Genomic DNA, 16291 nt, shown 5'->3' with positions numbered 1-16291 from the left:
AAAACTAAGATTACTTTTATTTCATAGTGCTACATAAAGCTGATTTTTGAACAATAGGAAGTAATAGGTGAAAATAAGTTATTTTAAAATCAAAGATTGAGAGGCTCATAAGACAGTAAACTATAACTGAAAAGAATATATAACTTCATAAATTCTAACAGCTCTGTGCAACATGCTAGCACCTGTACAGCTTAAAAGAAAAATCAAGTCCTCCCTCCTGCAGCAAGAAACCCAGAGCTAAGGCTGAAAGCTCCGCTCTGTTTTAGTCCTGTTAATCCCCATGGAACAGCTTTAAGTCTTGTTGAGGTGCTGAGTACACAAGGCTGTCTTCAGCTCATCTTACTCGTAACTTCCACCCCCCACCTCCCATTTGAGTGTCAACTGACTCATTTCCAGTAAACAGAGAGCTACTGCAGACAGTGCAACAAGTCAAAGGAGTGAGCCTTATCCATGATATAAAGATTTACTAGGCCTACAGACACGTGAACATGCATGCTCCACGTGGAAACCTTCTATGGAAACAGCTACTTCACCAGGCTTAGACTGTTTCCTCCCACCGGCGACGTCTCTGGGACAGCGTGCTACACTACCACGAGATGGATCCGTTACCTCCCTTCCTTCCCCCACTGCTTCTTTTCCTAAGGAAAGGGGGAAAGCAGGAGCGTAAGACACACTGTTTTACTTGTCAGTATAGAAACTAAATGTGAGCTTTTAATTAGATCTACGTGACCTCGCAAAATTTTATGGAACAGTCTTCTAACTTATCTTGGTTTGTACGTTTGCCACACACATGTAAAGACAGTTATGGGAACATACAGGACGCTAGCAAGTTGAAACTCCTTTACACATTTGACACCTCATCTCAGCCTGCTCTCCCTGCTAAGGCTTTGCAGGGCCAAATGCCAAGGTTAATTGCTGCAGATTTTAGTTTCGCTACTTAGAACTCAGCAGCTCTTAGAATGTAAAATAACACAACACTTCTCACAATTAAATCTGAGTATTTGTTGAAAAAAACCACACTGGGTTTCAGTAACACAAACACCTTGAGTGGACCTGAAGTGGACTTTTGAATGTTTAAAGAAAAACATTACATGGTATTTTAAACCAATTACTTAACCTTGGTGGCACGTTGAAAATTCAACTGTAAAACCACAAAAGTCTCAGATAAAAGAATTTCAAAACAGCAATAATATCAGAGACATTATTTCTGTAGGAAAGATGTATTTGAAGATATCAAGACGCTGAAGTACCTTCTTATCCTTCAAGTCATTAATTCAACCATTTTCTGAAACAGAAGGGAAAAGTAGGAAAAGACCATAGAGCTGCAATTCCTAAGAAATACTATTCTCAATACACCTGAGTTCAACCACAGCAGCTTTCCAAACCAGAAAATGGTATTTTGCTAAATCAATTCTTCCCCTTAGCCAAAATATCTTTAAGGCAGCCAGACTGGAATCAGCATACGATCCAGAGAAGAGATGGATAGCAGGACCCTTAATCTTTAAGGCTCATTAGTTCAATTCAAGTAATGGCTGTTTGGAAGCCATCACACACAGTCCATAGGAAACATATTAAACATTTAAGTCCGTCTCAGAAAAGAAGCTACAGATTTTGTGCCTCTAGAGACATTTTTGTCAATCCCTGTCAATTGCCCCTGAAAAACAAATTAAAATAGTTTGATACAGCACAGAAATTTGCAGTGACATTGTCAATGTGCCTTAGTAATCAGGTCCATTCTTTCAGCATTACATACAATTAAACTGAAAATAAACTGGTCCAATAGTAGTGGGGAAAAAAACCCACAGCCTGTTTTCCTGCATACTTGTGCCCTATTTCCCATGTAATCCCTCATCACAGGGAATTACTGATGGGGATTTGTAGAGTGATCACACATCCTCTGCCTCCCCAGGAAGTCAGGCTGACAAAAGATTGTTGCCAAGATTGTAGGAAGATGAAAAGATATAAAAATAATACCAAACCCACACACAGCCATGAAAGCTCATTCTGGCACTTACCTGTGTTTGCATAAATACCAAATATCCCCAATGAGCATTAGAATTTATGTATGGAGAGGGGAGAGAGAGAGATCATTTAATTTGTGGAGACAGTCCAATTATTCATTTTCACTCTATACCATCATAAGGGTGGGACACGACCAGAAAAACCAATATAAAATCAAAAGTAGAACAAAATTTACTGATTTACCTAGGATAGGCAAGAACACAAACAAAATATTCATAACTACAGAGTTTTTCTTACGAATGCGTTACCAAGACACCAGTTCATATTCTTCTTCATATTAGGGTAGATCTTTCAAGTTACACTGATCTCTATATTGGCACCTGGCTAGCATACTGGCTATTAGCTAAGTATATATATAACTTATACCCCAAACAAGTAATCCGTTAAAATTTGAATAGTACTTGCCCGTATTCTATTAACTTTATAGCTATCCCAAAATAAAACACATAAAGGCAAATATCAAGCAAGCAGGTATCGGAGGTACAGTTATTCTGTCTGTGCACCCTTGTTGTACACAAGGTCACCCAACATCCTGCCAAGAAGCCTGCAACACTGCAGCCTGCTTGCTCCCGCACCCCAACCTCTACATTTTGTTCCAAATTCTATTTTAAACAGTTATATCTAGCAAATCTTAATTTTGCCTCTTCTAGAAGTCATTTTCCAATAGTCTACTTTCCATTAAAAACCCTTTTTAAAGATTCAAAGCATTTTGGTATGCTCATCTTAAGGAAAAAAAGCACAGGCAGCTCTACATGAAGGCCCCCAAAATCCTGGGGTGCACCTGCAATGAAAGTCTGAAGTATGCAGAAGTCTCATTTGTTCACTCTTTAAAACAAGTTAAAACCAAGTCTCAAATTCAGTAATGAAAAAACCCCACCCATGGGTGAAAATAACTCCCTGCCTGTAAAAAAAAAAAAAAAACCAAACACCTGTACATCTAGAAGAATTAAATTTTGCCTCTAATATGATCTCAAGTACTATCACCCAGTTAGTTAAAGGAGAAATGAAAAAATAATTCATCTTAAGGTACTCATGTACCTTAAGAAACGTAAAGTTCACCCCTTCTAGGATTCTTCACAGGAACACAACTATAATCTAACATACTATCATCTCTACATTACTTGATATAAAGATATATTAATCCAGTGGTGGGAAACTGTCAAATCCTAAATCTATACTGATCTCGCAAGGAGATCTTTAAAGGTCAGACATGGTAACTGTGTCTCTAACTATCAAAACAAAGAATAGTTCTTTTCATAAAATATTTTTATTCCCTAAGATTTGCTGGTCTCCAGACTTTTTGTAAATTAGAAATTATGGAACTCAGTATGCTGGGAAGCAACATTCACCACAGTGGAACTAAAGATATACTTCCTAAAGAGCAGGATCTTCTGTTTATTCAGTTGCTAGAACCTGATGAATATGTGCGCTGGATGAAATGTCACACACAGGTGTTAACTCAGCTATTGCTTTGAGATCTTCATACTAAAACCTTACCAGAGACAGTCCAACATCAACAACAGACCTTTGAAAGCTGCAGTGCAGTGCAAGGAATTAAAATAACCTGATTAGATTTCACACTTTCAGTTATCTAGAGACATATCTGTACATATTACAACAAAAATAGGTGGATTGTTTCTCTGCATCTATCAGCAATTCCAACACAAAGTTTGTTTGGTCATTGGAAATGTTGTATAACATAAATCTGCATATCAACCAAAATGCCTATCACTAAAGCTTTGCTATTATTTTTAACAACTATATAATGCCAATTTTGAGACTAAATGGCAAATTATTTGAAATAATTTTTCATAGAATATTCTACTGAATTCACCCACACAGTAAATGCATACACTCACCCCACTGATCCTGGCATCAATATCCATGATTTTTACTTTCAGGCTGCATGCTCTATAACACCAGCAACATCCAATCCTTGTTCCAAAGCTCCCAACGTATCAAAAACTGGTAATAAAACATTTTCTTATCACAACACACTGCTTCAGCTGACCTTCCTTATTACCCTTTAAATCCTCTGTTTGTTCCCTTCCCAAGATTTTTACAGAAGTTTTTTGGTGGCAAAGCTGTTTTGATTTATTTATAACCCCTTACCATTATATGGGTTCATCATCTAATGCATAGGAAGGGTGAAAGGCTACAAAAGATGAGCTCTGGTAGCCAAACCATTTCTATTGACTGTAGTAGGGGTCATTCTGTAAGTCTAACCGAGGCCCTACCGGTGATGAATCAGCTCTCAGTCTGCTTCTTTCACTAGTCATTTCAAGCCGTAGCTTAAAATATGTAAGGAAATTGGCCAAGGGCAGTGCTGTGGAGCACAAACTGACACTGTAGCCAAAACAAAGTGTCACACCAATGGAATGGTACTCATCAGGATACAATAGTGGCTTGCATAGAACCAAACCATCAGCACATTAAAAGAGTGTAACTAACAACAGCATATTGATATTTTGGAACACTGATGGCATAGTCAGACACTACTTATAAACGCCTCATGTAAGCATGTGATCACGACCACAGAGAGGAAAAAAAAAAAAAAATGGGGGCAGTTGCATGCAGAAAGCATCCAAGTAACAAAGCATTACCTGATCAGTTAGTCCCCTAATTTCCCAATATATATATATAATTGTGCACGCATGTCTGCGCGTGGATGTGTACTCATACACGTTCATTTGCAACAATACCTGTCATTCGGCAGAGATCCAAATTTGACTCTAGCAAGCTAAAGCATTTGCCCTGAACCTGAAGACATCTGGATGGGCGTACACACAAAGGTGGAAAACAAAATCTGCCGATAGCTGCCCCGCGTCCTTTGCTGTGACTATTTTTCTATTTTAAAACATCTACATTCAGTTTAAGCAAGACTCATGGAAAACCAATTAATATGAAGTACACGAGTAGTAGCATTGACTCAACCGCTGAGCCTCCATGCTGTACTGAGATTTCACCTTCATTAATTTCAGTCACGCATGGTAGTGGGGAGGATACAACTTACCACTTCAACAAAGACAGCGAAAGGTTTAAGGACATTTCAACTCAAGAGCTGGCTTCCCAGGAGATCCATTTACTTAATACATATTGTGACTTACAGATGAGGTGTATCGCTTCCATTAACTACAATGCAAATTGAAGTTTCTACTTCCGATTTGACTTCTTTAATGGGGAGTTAATGGTTCATAAGAATTCATAGCAAAAGAGATTAATTAATCATTGCAGACACATGCAAAACTTTTAGGAAATTCACATCTCTCCCCACCATACTCAATTTAACCATCTTTCTTGCAGGACCAGCTACATTTGAACAGAAATTTTAACTTTCTAGTTTTTAGCAAACACCGAATCAAGCATTAAAAAGCTGAGAAATAAAGTTTATTATGCCATTCAACTAGTGAGCTGCAAGCTTCTTGTTTCTCTAAATTTTTGTTTATATTTCAGATTACTCTATGGTCAGCCTCTAGCCTTAGTTTCAGCTGTTGTTCCCACAACATTCTCCAGATAAGTAACTCACATGCTGTAAGCATGTAAGAAAAAAGTGCTATAAAACATGCCAGTAGTACTTATGTATACTCAAGAATACTGGATGACTTCCCAACAAGGTGATACAGGTACAATTATTTCATAAGCATCAAATCCCAAGACTCCTTCTACAGTATATTCATTGAAAAAATATGAAGGAAAAAAAACATAGTATTGATTCCAGACCCTTCAACTATTTAGGTATCATATATACACCAAACTATTTTAACGATAGTTGACTAATATTGCAGCACAAATTACACAGAGAAGTTCTGCTATTAAAGAGTAAGACCTATCATGGATATTGTAATCTCATACCATTTAAACACTAAAAGAAAAAAAGACTTCTTTTTTTTTTTTTTTTCACTTGATATAAACATGATAAGAGTTTTCTCCTAAAATTAACATTGCACTGTATAAGTTAATTTACGGCACTCAGGCTGCATTACAAAAACGAAAGTAAACGGGGGCGGGGGGAAGAAAAAAAAAAAAAAAAAAAAGAGAGTCCTGCTCAGCATGTGGACACAAACACGAGGGGAATTTCATTTTGCTGAGACCAATCATCATTTTTTCAGCAGACATGATTGCAAGAAAAATCAGCACAGGAGGAAGAAACCAGCCTGTTTTTAAAAGCCACTCCAGTACCAATTAACAGAGCTCTTTAGCACATAGGCATATTAACAATTGGGGTTTTTGGTTCTCTTACCAGTAAAACCTGCATATGCTTAACCGTCTGACCTTGAGTAACTCCCAACAGCAAGCAGTTCTCCCAAAGACAACAGCAGAGAGGTTCCACCAGCAAGAGCTAGACTTTGCTCACCATTTCACGCACCCACATATGATAAATCATAAGAACATGCAGCACACAACTGTGCCTAGCTTATGAGGTTAAAAAAAGAATAAAAATCACAAAGGAAAAATCCGGGAAAAGTAGTAACTTGGTATCAGGATTAACAGCCACCTGTAAAAAGCACTGTCTCTAACAGCATAAAGCACTTCATCACATTACAGTATGCTGCATAAATGCAATACTAAGACTACAGATCGACAGTTTGAGAACTGTATGATTTGACAGGAAAATTCAAAAAAGAGATTAATTTTCTTTTGAAGCTTCCATGACAACTTGCAAGTTCTGCCATTTCAGAGGTACCCATAATCTCACATTATTAAACTTAGAGCAAACCAACAAGCAACCTCCTAAACGCTGCATGTGAAACCCAGAAGACAGCAACATTAACACTCCTACAAAGCTTCAGAGAAAGGTTTCAGCTTTCCCTAAACACAACAAAAACAAAGACTTACCAGAACTTTGTCCTCCAGTAATATCATACTGACACAAGAAGTCAGACAGTAAAAAATAAGCTGGGGTATTAGCAACAAGGGAGCTAAACTACTGTTGTATTACAAATAACTGTGGTCTAAATATTTGTTTAAAACTAAATGCATATTCCCAAGAGCCATCTGGAGTCAAAGACCAAAGTCATCAAAATGTGTAATTTTCAGGAAGAAATGACACCTCTCAGAATTTGGGGTCACTGTCACCTTTCCACCCACAATGCCCCTTAACAGGTTTTCAGAGACCAGCCCTCACTGCCGAGCCAGACACGGACATGCCACTAATCCATGTGTGCTTCTACACCCTGATCAGCTAACACACGGGAACCAAAGGGGTGTCGCGGAAAACCGAGGTGCACTCACCATTCCGACTTTCTTCATCAATAGGCACTATTGTGGCTGGAGGACCTGTTCTGGCCAATTTGCAATCTATAAAGATGAAAAAAGAAGTTATTTCTAATTCCAGAAGGAGGATCTTGGGGGTTTTGTTGCTGTTTTTTAAAACAAGTCAGCATATTCGCTGTACTGAAGACAAGTATTCATTAAATATTACGTATATATAGACTACAATTGTTAGCTAAGCTACACTCACAGAAAATCAAAATCTGAGCTGTTTGCTTATCCCTTATTCAGATACTTTATAAAGCAAAGAAAAATCTGATAATGAAGGATTTAACATCGCAGACGCTGATCCATATTTAAAATAAATACTTAACAGCAAAAACTTCATACGGTTTGTTCTGTTATCTCTTATGTGAGCCTTCCTTTCCACGTCATGAACACACACACACACACGGATCATTGTCACATACCACCACAATACAGTTTGATGGCTACACTATAAAACTGTTCATGTCTTGCTCTAAATACCACCAGTGATCTCAGTGAATCAGAAGTCCTTCAGGACAGAGATCATACAATGGTAATTTTACCCAAAGAAGTAACACAGGAATGATTAAAAGGTAAAAATCGTAATTAAAGCTTCACAACAGAAACAAACATAATTTGAATTTAATTGCAACAAAAGGATCTAATTAAAGAGAGTGAACAGAATTTTAATAATGTTCTAAGGAAAACAAAAATTAAAAACAGACGAGCAATGTTCAGGAAGTTACATTTTGCCATCTTACCCTCATATTGCCAGTCTGGAGTCAAAAGTTTAGAGTCATCAATGGAAGCAGAGCAGAATAACGAAAGAAAATAAGTAAGATTTGGTTGGTTTACTCAAAAGATAGGTTCAAAGACATAAAGCAGTACATGCAGAGCTAGCAAATGCACAGGTGTAGTCTTAAAATATATAAAAGCATGTGTACTACATGTGATGACTATATTTAGTGTAGAAAACCAAATTGCTCACAAAATAGATGAAAAACATTACCTCTTTAAAGCACACAGAAATGAACGTTAATTAAGAAGTGCTTTTCATTTTCAAAGAGCCTCACAGTACCACTGAAACAGAGTGATAAGAGAGAACCATTCTCCCCCCCCCCCATTTCACCATGGAGAACTGTGTATGAGATTACAGTCCACATTTTTAAAGGTATTTAGACTCTCCTCTGATCCTCCCGACATGGCCCTGGCCACATGGATGGCTACACCCCATTTGTAAGAAATGACAGCTTCTAATTGGTTTCTAGCCAAGGAAAGAAATGCTGGAGTAGCACTGTTTGTTTGGGGGATTTTTTGAGAGGCAGGTCTAAACACTTTACACAAAAGTCCCAACAGAAAATCATCTGTAAATTAAACACAAGAGCAAGCAGAGGTAAGATGCTATTTCCCAGCTTACAGGAAAAATTACACGTTCATTGACTTCAAAAGAATGGCGCTGCAGCTAATTACAGACTATAATTACCCCAGCGCAGACAAGACCTATGAAGGAAGATCAAAACAGTGAAGCTTTTTTTCAGATCTCCGTTTAGGTGAAGCCTCTAAAGGCCATCTGCATGGCACAGTGATTTCCTCCAGCAACAGCTTTGCTATTCAGCTGATGAGTTCAACCGCAAGACCAAACTTCTAAACACCAGAGTAAGGATTGATAGAACAGCATTCCTTGAGGCTGTTAATATTTATGAACAGCCTGAACAACACCTGAATTAATACAAATGATAATACAGTCACAGTGAACTGTAATTTTTTTTATTTTTTTTTTTTGAAAGACAAACAGGCAAACCTTGCTCTGAAGGTAAAATACAGAGCTTGTGTAGGTACCCACTCACTCGCCTTCCTTACAGTAGTGACACTGCTTGTAGAGTTTCACAAACCCACTTCATTTGCTACCTTAAACAGTCTAAACAAAGTTGTTAAAATGAACAAATTCTCAGTATTTATTCCTTTTATTCTTACATGCTCTAGTTTGAGCATAAATTGAATATTTTCTGTTGATAATTTTAAAGCTTTTTGTTTTGAAGGCATTACCAGAGCAAACAGATCATCTGAAAAACTATGTCTGTCATTTCATTGTAGTTTTGTATGAGCATATTGTGTGGGAAGATAGGCAATGTTCGCATATCTACATGAAATAAGGATTTATTTTTTTTCCCTGCTCTGTTTTTTCACTGGATGCTATAAAAACAACAGGACCATAACTGACACAACTAACCTTTTCCAGAGACATGTTATCATCTTCTGCAAGTTCAGGATTTGGCTAACTGAACAACTCTTCAACAAACTCTTTGTTAGGGCAACGAAGCTCACCCACACAAAACTTTTACTGAGACTTTGTTTTTATGAATGGTCCCTGCTATTCACATTGAACAGTGATCACTGCACACACAAACAAAAAGAAATACACAGCAGGGACAATTCTAAAAATTGCATATGCCTTACCAAAAGAATAAACATGATTTTTTTTGAAAACTGAATAAGCCTTTTCCCCATCATCTATGTTTCCATGATGATGTTTTCTCCTTGGTGGGTGTCTCAATGAAAAGTTTTCCCAAATCAGGCCAAACTCTAGTTCCGTTCTTCAATAAGCAAATTATCAAAATTACAAGTCAATCACATGTTAGCAGCCTTTTCACAGGACTGGTTTTCCATCAAACACATCAGGATTTCCAGAATTACAATCAAAGCAGTTATACGGTATGTTTAAAATGAATGTTCAACATTGAAATCTGGATATACAGAGTCTCAGAGAAAAGGCAGACTATATGGTTAAGTTCAGCAACTTGCAGATTTATTGCAAGTGTGAGCAGGTGAAGCAATAAAATTTATCATGAGATAACTTTCAATGAAAAGAAGAGATTAGAGCAATAACCAAAACTATTTCTATAGCTAGGGGAGAAAAAAATAAACAAGATGTGTAGTAGAAATCTTGCTGTAGATTACCCTCCTGGCAGCAATAAAAAATTTCTGAATAAACATGTAGTTTTATTTCATAGATAAGAACTTACAGATTATTTCATATAATTTCAACCATGTCAGTACTAGCCAAATATCAGATTGCTTTTTAAGATGCCTGTCACCCCTCCCTCCTCTTCTCAAAGACCGAACCTAATAATGCCACAGCCTTATTTAGTTTCACATTCATCACCATACACTGAACAGATAAGTTTTAAAATTGTAGTCTTACACAAATTTCCAATTCAAATGGAGACAAAAAGTTTAATTAAAAAACTTAAAGACAAGTTACATGTTGTAAATACATGGGTGGTACCTTTTTCCCCCTTGCAAAATACAGTCAATAAGCAGCAGCAGCAAGAAGACCTCAACAAGCAATAAGCTCAAGCACTGTGTTGTATCACCAGGCACCACAGCCAGAGCTGGTGGGAAATACTGGATACGTGAAAAAGAACATCTTTAGACTGAGCCAGCTGCACAGAAAGGTTATTCCCATCATCAGGAGAATGGAGAGTCCACCCTATAAAGATGACAGAGGCTTGAATTATTTAGTCTAGGAAAACGAAAGCTCTCTAGAAATACACTTGGGTAAATATCAAGGAGGAAAAATAAGTTACTTAAACTAAAGAGCAATACCAGCGCAAAGAACACTACCAGTGCAAAGGAGAAATAGCTGCATGCTGCCCACAAGTTTTAAAAGTATGTTTCCAGCCTGAACTTTTTTTTTTTTTAATTGGCAGAGAAGGTAGATCCTGAACACTATTCCACAGCAGGAACAGCACAGAAATGCAGTTTCAGCATTTCTGAAACATACCTTTGTTTGCTTATGAAAGAGATTACACAAAATGCTCCTCAGCCATCTTATGGCACAGGGCTCAGTTTTTCCTCAAGTCTTATTTAAATGTTCCTCAACAGAAATTATTTCAGCAGTAACAGATTGCTTTATTCAACATAAACAAGCATAGATAATTGCAGCACCAAAGGTGACTTATGAAGGAAGTTCTTTACACAAGCCTTTACTTTCCTGTTCTTTTGTTTTAAAGTGCCCTACATCTGACTGTGGACCCAGGTATAAAACTATTAGGTATTTTAACTATTCCCGTTTCACGCTGCAGATCATTTCCAGAATACTGACATGTACCTAACTAGCAATTCACATTTTTAATAAAACAGCTGCAAATGCTAAGACAGGATGGTTTCTTTCCATCACAGTTTCTCTGAAAAGAGGCCCTGTGCCCCACCAAACAGCAGCCAGCAAGCAGCAGCAGGGAACCCCACACAGACAGACAGACAGACACTGCCTGACTTGTCTTACTGATGGAAGGAACCTCTGCCCTGCTGGAAGCTCAGGGAGAAGCGACACACTGAACCGTGGTCTAGTTGTTCTACATTTCTTTGTTGTAACTTCCTCAACAAAAAGCAAGTTATCCTTGAAATTCCTGGGCATAATGGAGCAGTCATGGAAGTCAAAGCATCCTAAACTGAACACACTAAGAAAGGCAGAAAAGGCACTACATGATCTTCCCTATCTACAGTTTTCACGATGTGTTTTATGTTTAAGCAACAGCACTGGTAAATGTAATCATGATGTAGCAGTGCTCTCCCCCCAGGCACCTTACAGAAAAGGCAGCAGACATCAGGCAAATAAAACTTAGTAAATAAAACAACAAGCTATGAAGACTTTCCTAAAAGCTTCCAGAAAAGCATTTTTGTTCCTGTCATTAACTTCACTGTTTCATCTAACTAGTACGTTTGCTTTACAATTATATGATCGAGGCAAAGGCAGATAAATAAAGGGCCTGTCTCCTTGGGAGCAAAGTGAAAATCTATTTAACGAACTCTTCATGGAACAGTTATATGGCTCAGATCCATTTGGTTTCTGATGGCCAATTTTCATTATTTTAATTTCTAATTATTTTTAATGAGATGGCTCAGAGAAAACCCTCAATCATTGTTCCAGGTAAGATGCTCAGCAAGGTCAAACAGCCTGAGCCAAAACAAACATAACAACTTGAACAATCCTATACTCTGTCAGTGAAGAGCTGCCTGATCATCTTCCTTTCACCTCGTCCGTGCCCTCTCAAAGCCACTTCCCATCCAACTGTCACATTACTTGCAGGACTTCTATTTCAACTTCACAGCTAAAGTAAACAGAAACCTCTATAAAAATGTAAACAAATGTTATTGAATTGGCTAATAGAAAACTTCGAGCATTGGGAACTGACATGCAACACAAAGAGCTCTAAAGCCACCTGAGCAGAGACTGTTGTGGGACGAGCCAGGCGTCAGAGTGCCTGACAGCCAAAGGCCCCTTTCAAGCACGGCTCCCCTACAAGTGTGGGGCCTTGCAATTAAGAGCAGCACTCTTTCCCTTCCCAAAATCTCTTCTCTTCATTCCCACCATCCTAAAGGCCTCTGCAGCTGAGGGGGGAACTGCAGGGAACTGCATCCTCACAGCCCCTCTCTGCCAGGGGACTCCTCCTGCCATCTCCCAAGAGACCAGTTCCTCCACAAAAGTGTTTCAAAGGACCTTACAAACCAGTCTCCTGCTCCGAGTCACTTGAGGGATGCACCTCTTCGCCGCTAGCTGTAGACAGAGCTTACAAGGCCACAGTAGCCTTTACAAATATCTCCTTAACAACATTTCCGATAAGCCCCATATTCATGCGCTTGCAAAGACAGCTGTAGCTTCACACACATTTGGAAGGTGTCTGACAATGAAGACGCAAAGTTAGATGTAGTCACAGTGACCAAGAATTGCCTATAATATCCCCCTACTGAACGCGATTACTTGGAAACCCAGAATAACCATTCATATACTTCATATATCCCTAAATTCCAGCTAAATAAAACACCTGAATTAGTTGGGAGCAGTGTCTGAAGGTGGCTGTTCTGATCATTAAATCATATAACTGCAGGGTATACAAACCCATCAGCTGCTTGAAAGTTGGATAATGAAAATGGCTTGCCCCACAAAGCCTTATAAATTTAAGTGACTATAACCAAAAAAAGGTCTCCCATGACACTTGAAAGGGAATTTGTGTTCCTAGTAACAGCACACCTTTTCTTAAAGTTCAATAACTTAATCCTACCACATCCAAGACAGAAAGACTTTTACCCCAACAACAACAAAGCGAGCTGCCCTGCACAGAGTACAGCACACTCATCTGTAAAAAAACCCCAAAACAACCAACCTGAACCTTTCTGGGGACATTATTCTGTGAAATAACTGTCATCTCCTCCTAAGAGCTCCTGAAATTAAAACTGAAAAAAATCCACTTCAATATGCTAATCACCAACTCTTCTTCCAGTTGCTTCAGAAACATCCAATTATTACTCCAAGTTATTTCACATTTTAGCTTATATTCAGTTTTGCTTTTATATATTCAGAGAAGGAGTTTTGTTTGTTTTTATTTAAACAAAGTCATAAGAAGCACAACAGGCAATCTCAAAAAACTGACTCAGTTCTTAGCAGATACGCAGACTTCTTATTTAACAAAATTCTAGTCACTAACTACTCAAGGAAATTAGTTTACTTGTTGGCAGAATAAGATTTCATTCTTTAATTTGTCACTGGAACAAAGATCACACTCTAAACAAGGCTCTATTACTCTTCAGCATCAGTTCCTTACTCACCTAGGGCCTCTGCCCAAGTCAGAAAAATCACACCATGCAACTACTCCGCATTTATGTTTCAGCCACTTTTGTTGTATTAATGAAGTTCAGAATGTTAAACTTAAGAATTACCCAGTATTTGCCTGTACACTTAAAACCAAGCTAAAAACATTTTAAAAGGTGACGTGTGTCACACTGACAACAGATTTCTTGTAAAGCTGTGAACTCAGAGAACAGAATTAAGGCCTGACAACTAAATAGACCATATTTGTTCAACAGGAAGAACTCCAGCCTACCTTCAAGCACAGCCTACAAAAGCTATATTCCAAGAATACAGTATTAACTCTTAACTTTTTTTTTCTCATTAACTTGTCCAAGCTCTTTCTTAATCCATGAAAGTGTATAGCCTCTACAACATCTTAGAGCAAGCTTATTTTTAAACTAGTTGCTGCTTGTTCACATGGTAGCACTTTATCATGGTGCAGGAAGAAACAGTATCCAACCGCTCCCTACTGACTCTCCACAACTTCAATAAACCATTTTATTACCCTTAAATATTGCAGCAAACAATAATTTAAAGTGAGGTCAGGATTCTGATCCACTTCAATGACTGTGTGCTACAAATAATAAAAATGGTAATATGGAAAATTTAATATTAAAATTAGTTGTCATCTTTAAACAAAGTCTTTGCAACTCTGGAGCCTCTAGGCAAAGAGCCCTGCTGATGCCTTAGAATCACATCAATTGCACTGAGATAATTTTTAAGCCATATGTGCAAATATAACAATAAGGCACATTAACAACATTACAGGACCAGTGAGCTTAACCTTTCTTTAAAACTAATGTAGATGAACACAAGGAATAGTTCTCAGGTTAACATTACATACACCACACAGTATCAGAAATACCGTGGCAATTTAAGGTGTCACTGTCTCCTGGCTGACCCTACTGCTGACCTGGCAAAGCAGAGCATGTCGACATTTGAATTAAGCCAGCTCATTTTGTCCTGATGTCCACAAGGTGACCGTGTGCAGTCTTTTAATTTGGCTCAACTGTTCGAATAAAAGCAGCTGATGACAAAGTGGTAACAAATGACTGGCAAGTGAGATGGGAAGCTTTGACACCTGGATCCACCCCTGCAGTTTCTGAAGCAACCATCCGACCACAGCCTAACGCACAAATAATTTCTCTGAATATTGGAATTACAGGCCCAGCTGTCCACCTGTGCTCTGCACCAAAGGAGACAGTAAAGCCACTTTGATATATATGCGATTATAGAAAAAACCTTGGATAGTTCAACACCAAATGCTGGGAAGTCAACCTCTGTAAGAATGAAACACTGACGAGTCATTTGGTACTACAAAAAGCCTGACACAGCAGGCAAGCCAAAACTTTTTTCCAGAGCCAGAAGAGTGGGAGCAGAGTTCGAGAAGAGCCTAAATGAACAGAAAGGAGTTTTCTAGTACCTAAAGTGGAGCAAAAAGTCTAGATTTTTTAAGTTTCATTTCTTCCCTTCTGCATTTATATGCATTTTAATTTTGCTCCAGTGAGACTAAAACAAAGCAAACACTCAACATTCGGCAGCACTCCTTAGTTCAGGGAGAGCAGTAAGCATTAAGCTGCAGTCTTAATTTCAAGCATGCTCTTTTTTTCAACTCTGACTTCTTTCCATCTATGTTGAGAGAGAAAGAAAAAAGCTTGTGAAAGAAGGTTTAGGAAGTCAAAGTATTTAAAGCCTTTTCTCCCCCGTTTCTTCTGCACCGTTAAGCTCATAAAACACTCACATAAAAGTCTTAGAGATATACAGCGAGAACCACTAAAGTCTAGTCCTCAAGCCCAAGCCACTGATAATACTGTGGCCATTTTAAATAAGAAATTAATGAGAAGTCATTAATAAAAAAATAGACACATGATTTCTGCCTGATCACTGACTGGAAATTAAAGAGTTTGTGCACGTGCCACTGTGGTGGGTTGACCCTGGCTGGATGCCAGGTGCCCACCAAAGCCGTTCTATCACTCCCCCCTCCTCAGCTGGACAGAGGAGAGAAAATATAACAAAGGACTCATGGGTTGAGATAAGGACAGGAGAGATCACTCACCAATTACCATCACAGGCAAAACAGACTCAACTTGGGGAAAATTAACTCAATTTATTACAAATCAACCAGAGCAGGGTAATAAGAAATAAAACCAAGTCTCAGAACACCTTCCCTCCACCCCTCCCTTCTTCCCAGGCACAACTTCACCCCCAGATTCTCTACCAACCCCCACCCCAGCGGCACAGGGGGACAGGGAATGGGGTTTACGGTCAGTTCATCACACACTATCTCTGCCGCTTCATCATCCTCAGGGGCAGGACTCATCACACTCTTCCCCTGCTCCAGCGTGGGGTCCCTCCCATGGGAGACAGTGCTCCATGAACTTCTCCAACGCGGGTCCTTCCCAC

General features: G+C 38.6%; 1 protein-coding gene across 11 annotated transcripts in view; it reads right to left on the bottom strand.

The window, feature by feature from the left end:
• Positions 1–16291, bottom strand: part of PCDH15 (protocadherin related 15) — an 858619-nt gene that overhangs the window by 345265 nt on the left and 497063 nt on the right. For 7 of the 11 annotated variants that reach the window (XM_049810540.1, XM_049810543.1, XM_049810548.1 and 4 more), the window contains 2 exons: positions 8022–8036; positions 7255–7320 (listed from right to left, as the gene is read on the bottom strand). In XM_049810540.1, coding sequence (XP_049666497.1) covers positions 7255–7320; positions 8022–8036 — 81 coding nt within the window. The remainder of the gene's footprint in view (positions 1–7254; positions 7321–8021; positions 8037–16291) is intronic. The other 4 variants (XM_049810552.1, XM_049810547.1, XM_049810549.1 and 1 more) reach the window with 1 other exon arrangement.

This window comes from Accipiter gentilis, chromosome 9 (genome assembly GCF_929443795.1).
Source record: "Accipiter gentilis chromosome 9, bAccGen1.1, whole genome shotgun sequence".
NCBI classification, from domain to species: domain Eukaryota; kingdom Metazoa; phylum Chordata; class Aves; order Accipitriformes; family Accipitridae; genus Astur; species Astur gentilis.
The sequence above is the reverse complement of the archived record's forward strand: the minus strand, read 5'-3'. Positions and strand labels throughout refer to the sequence as shown.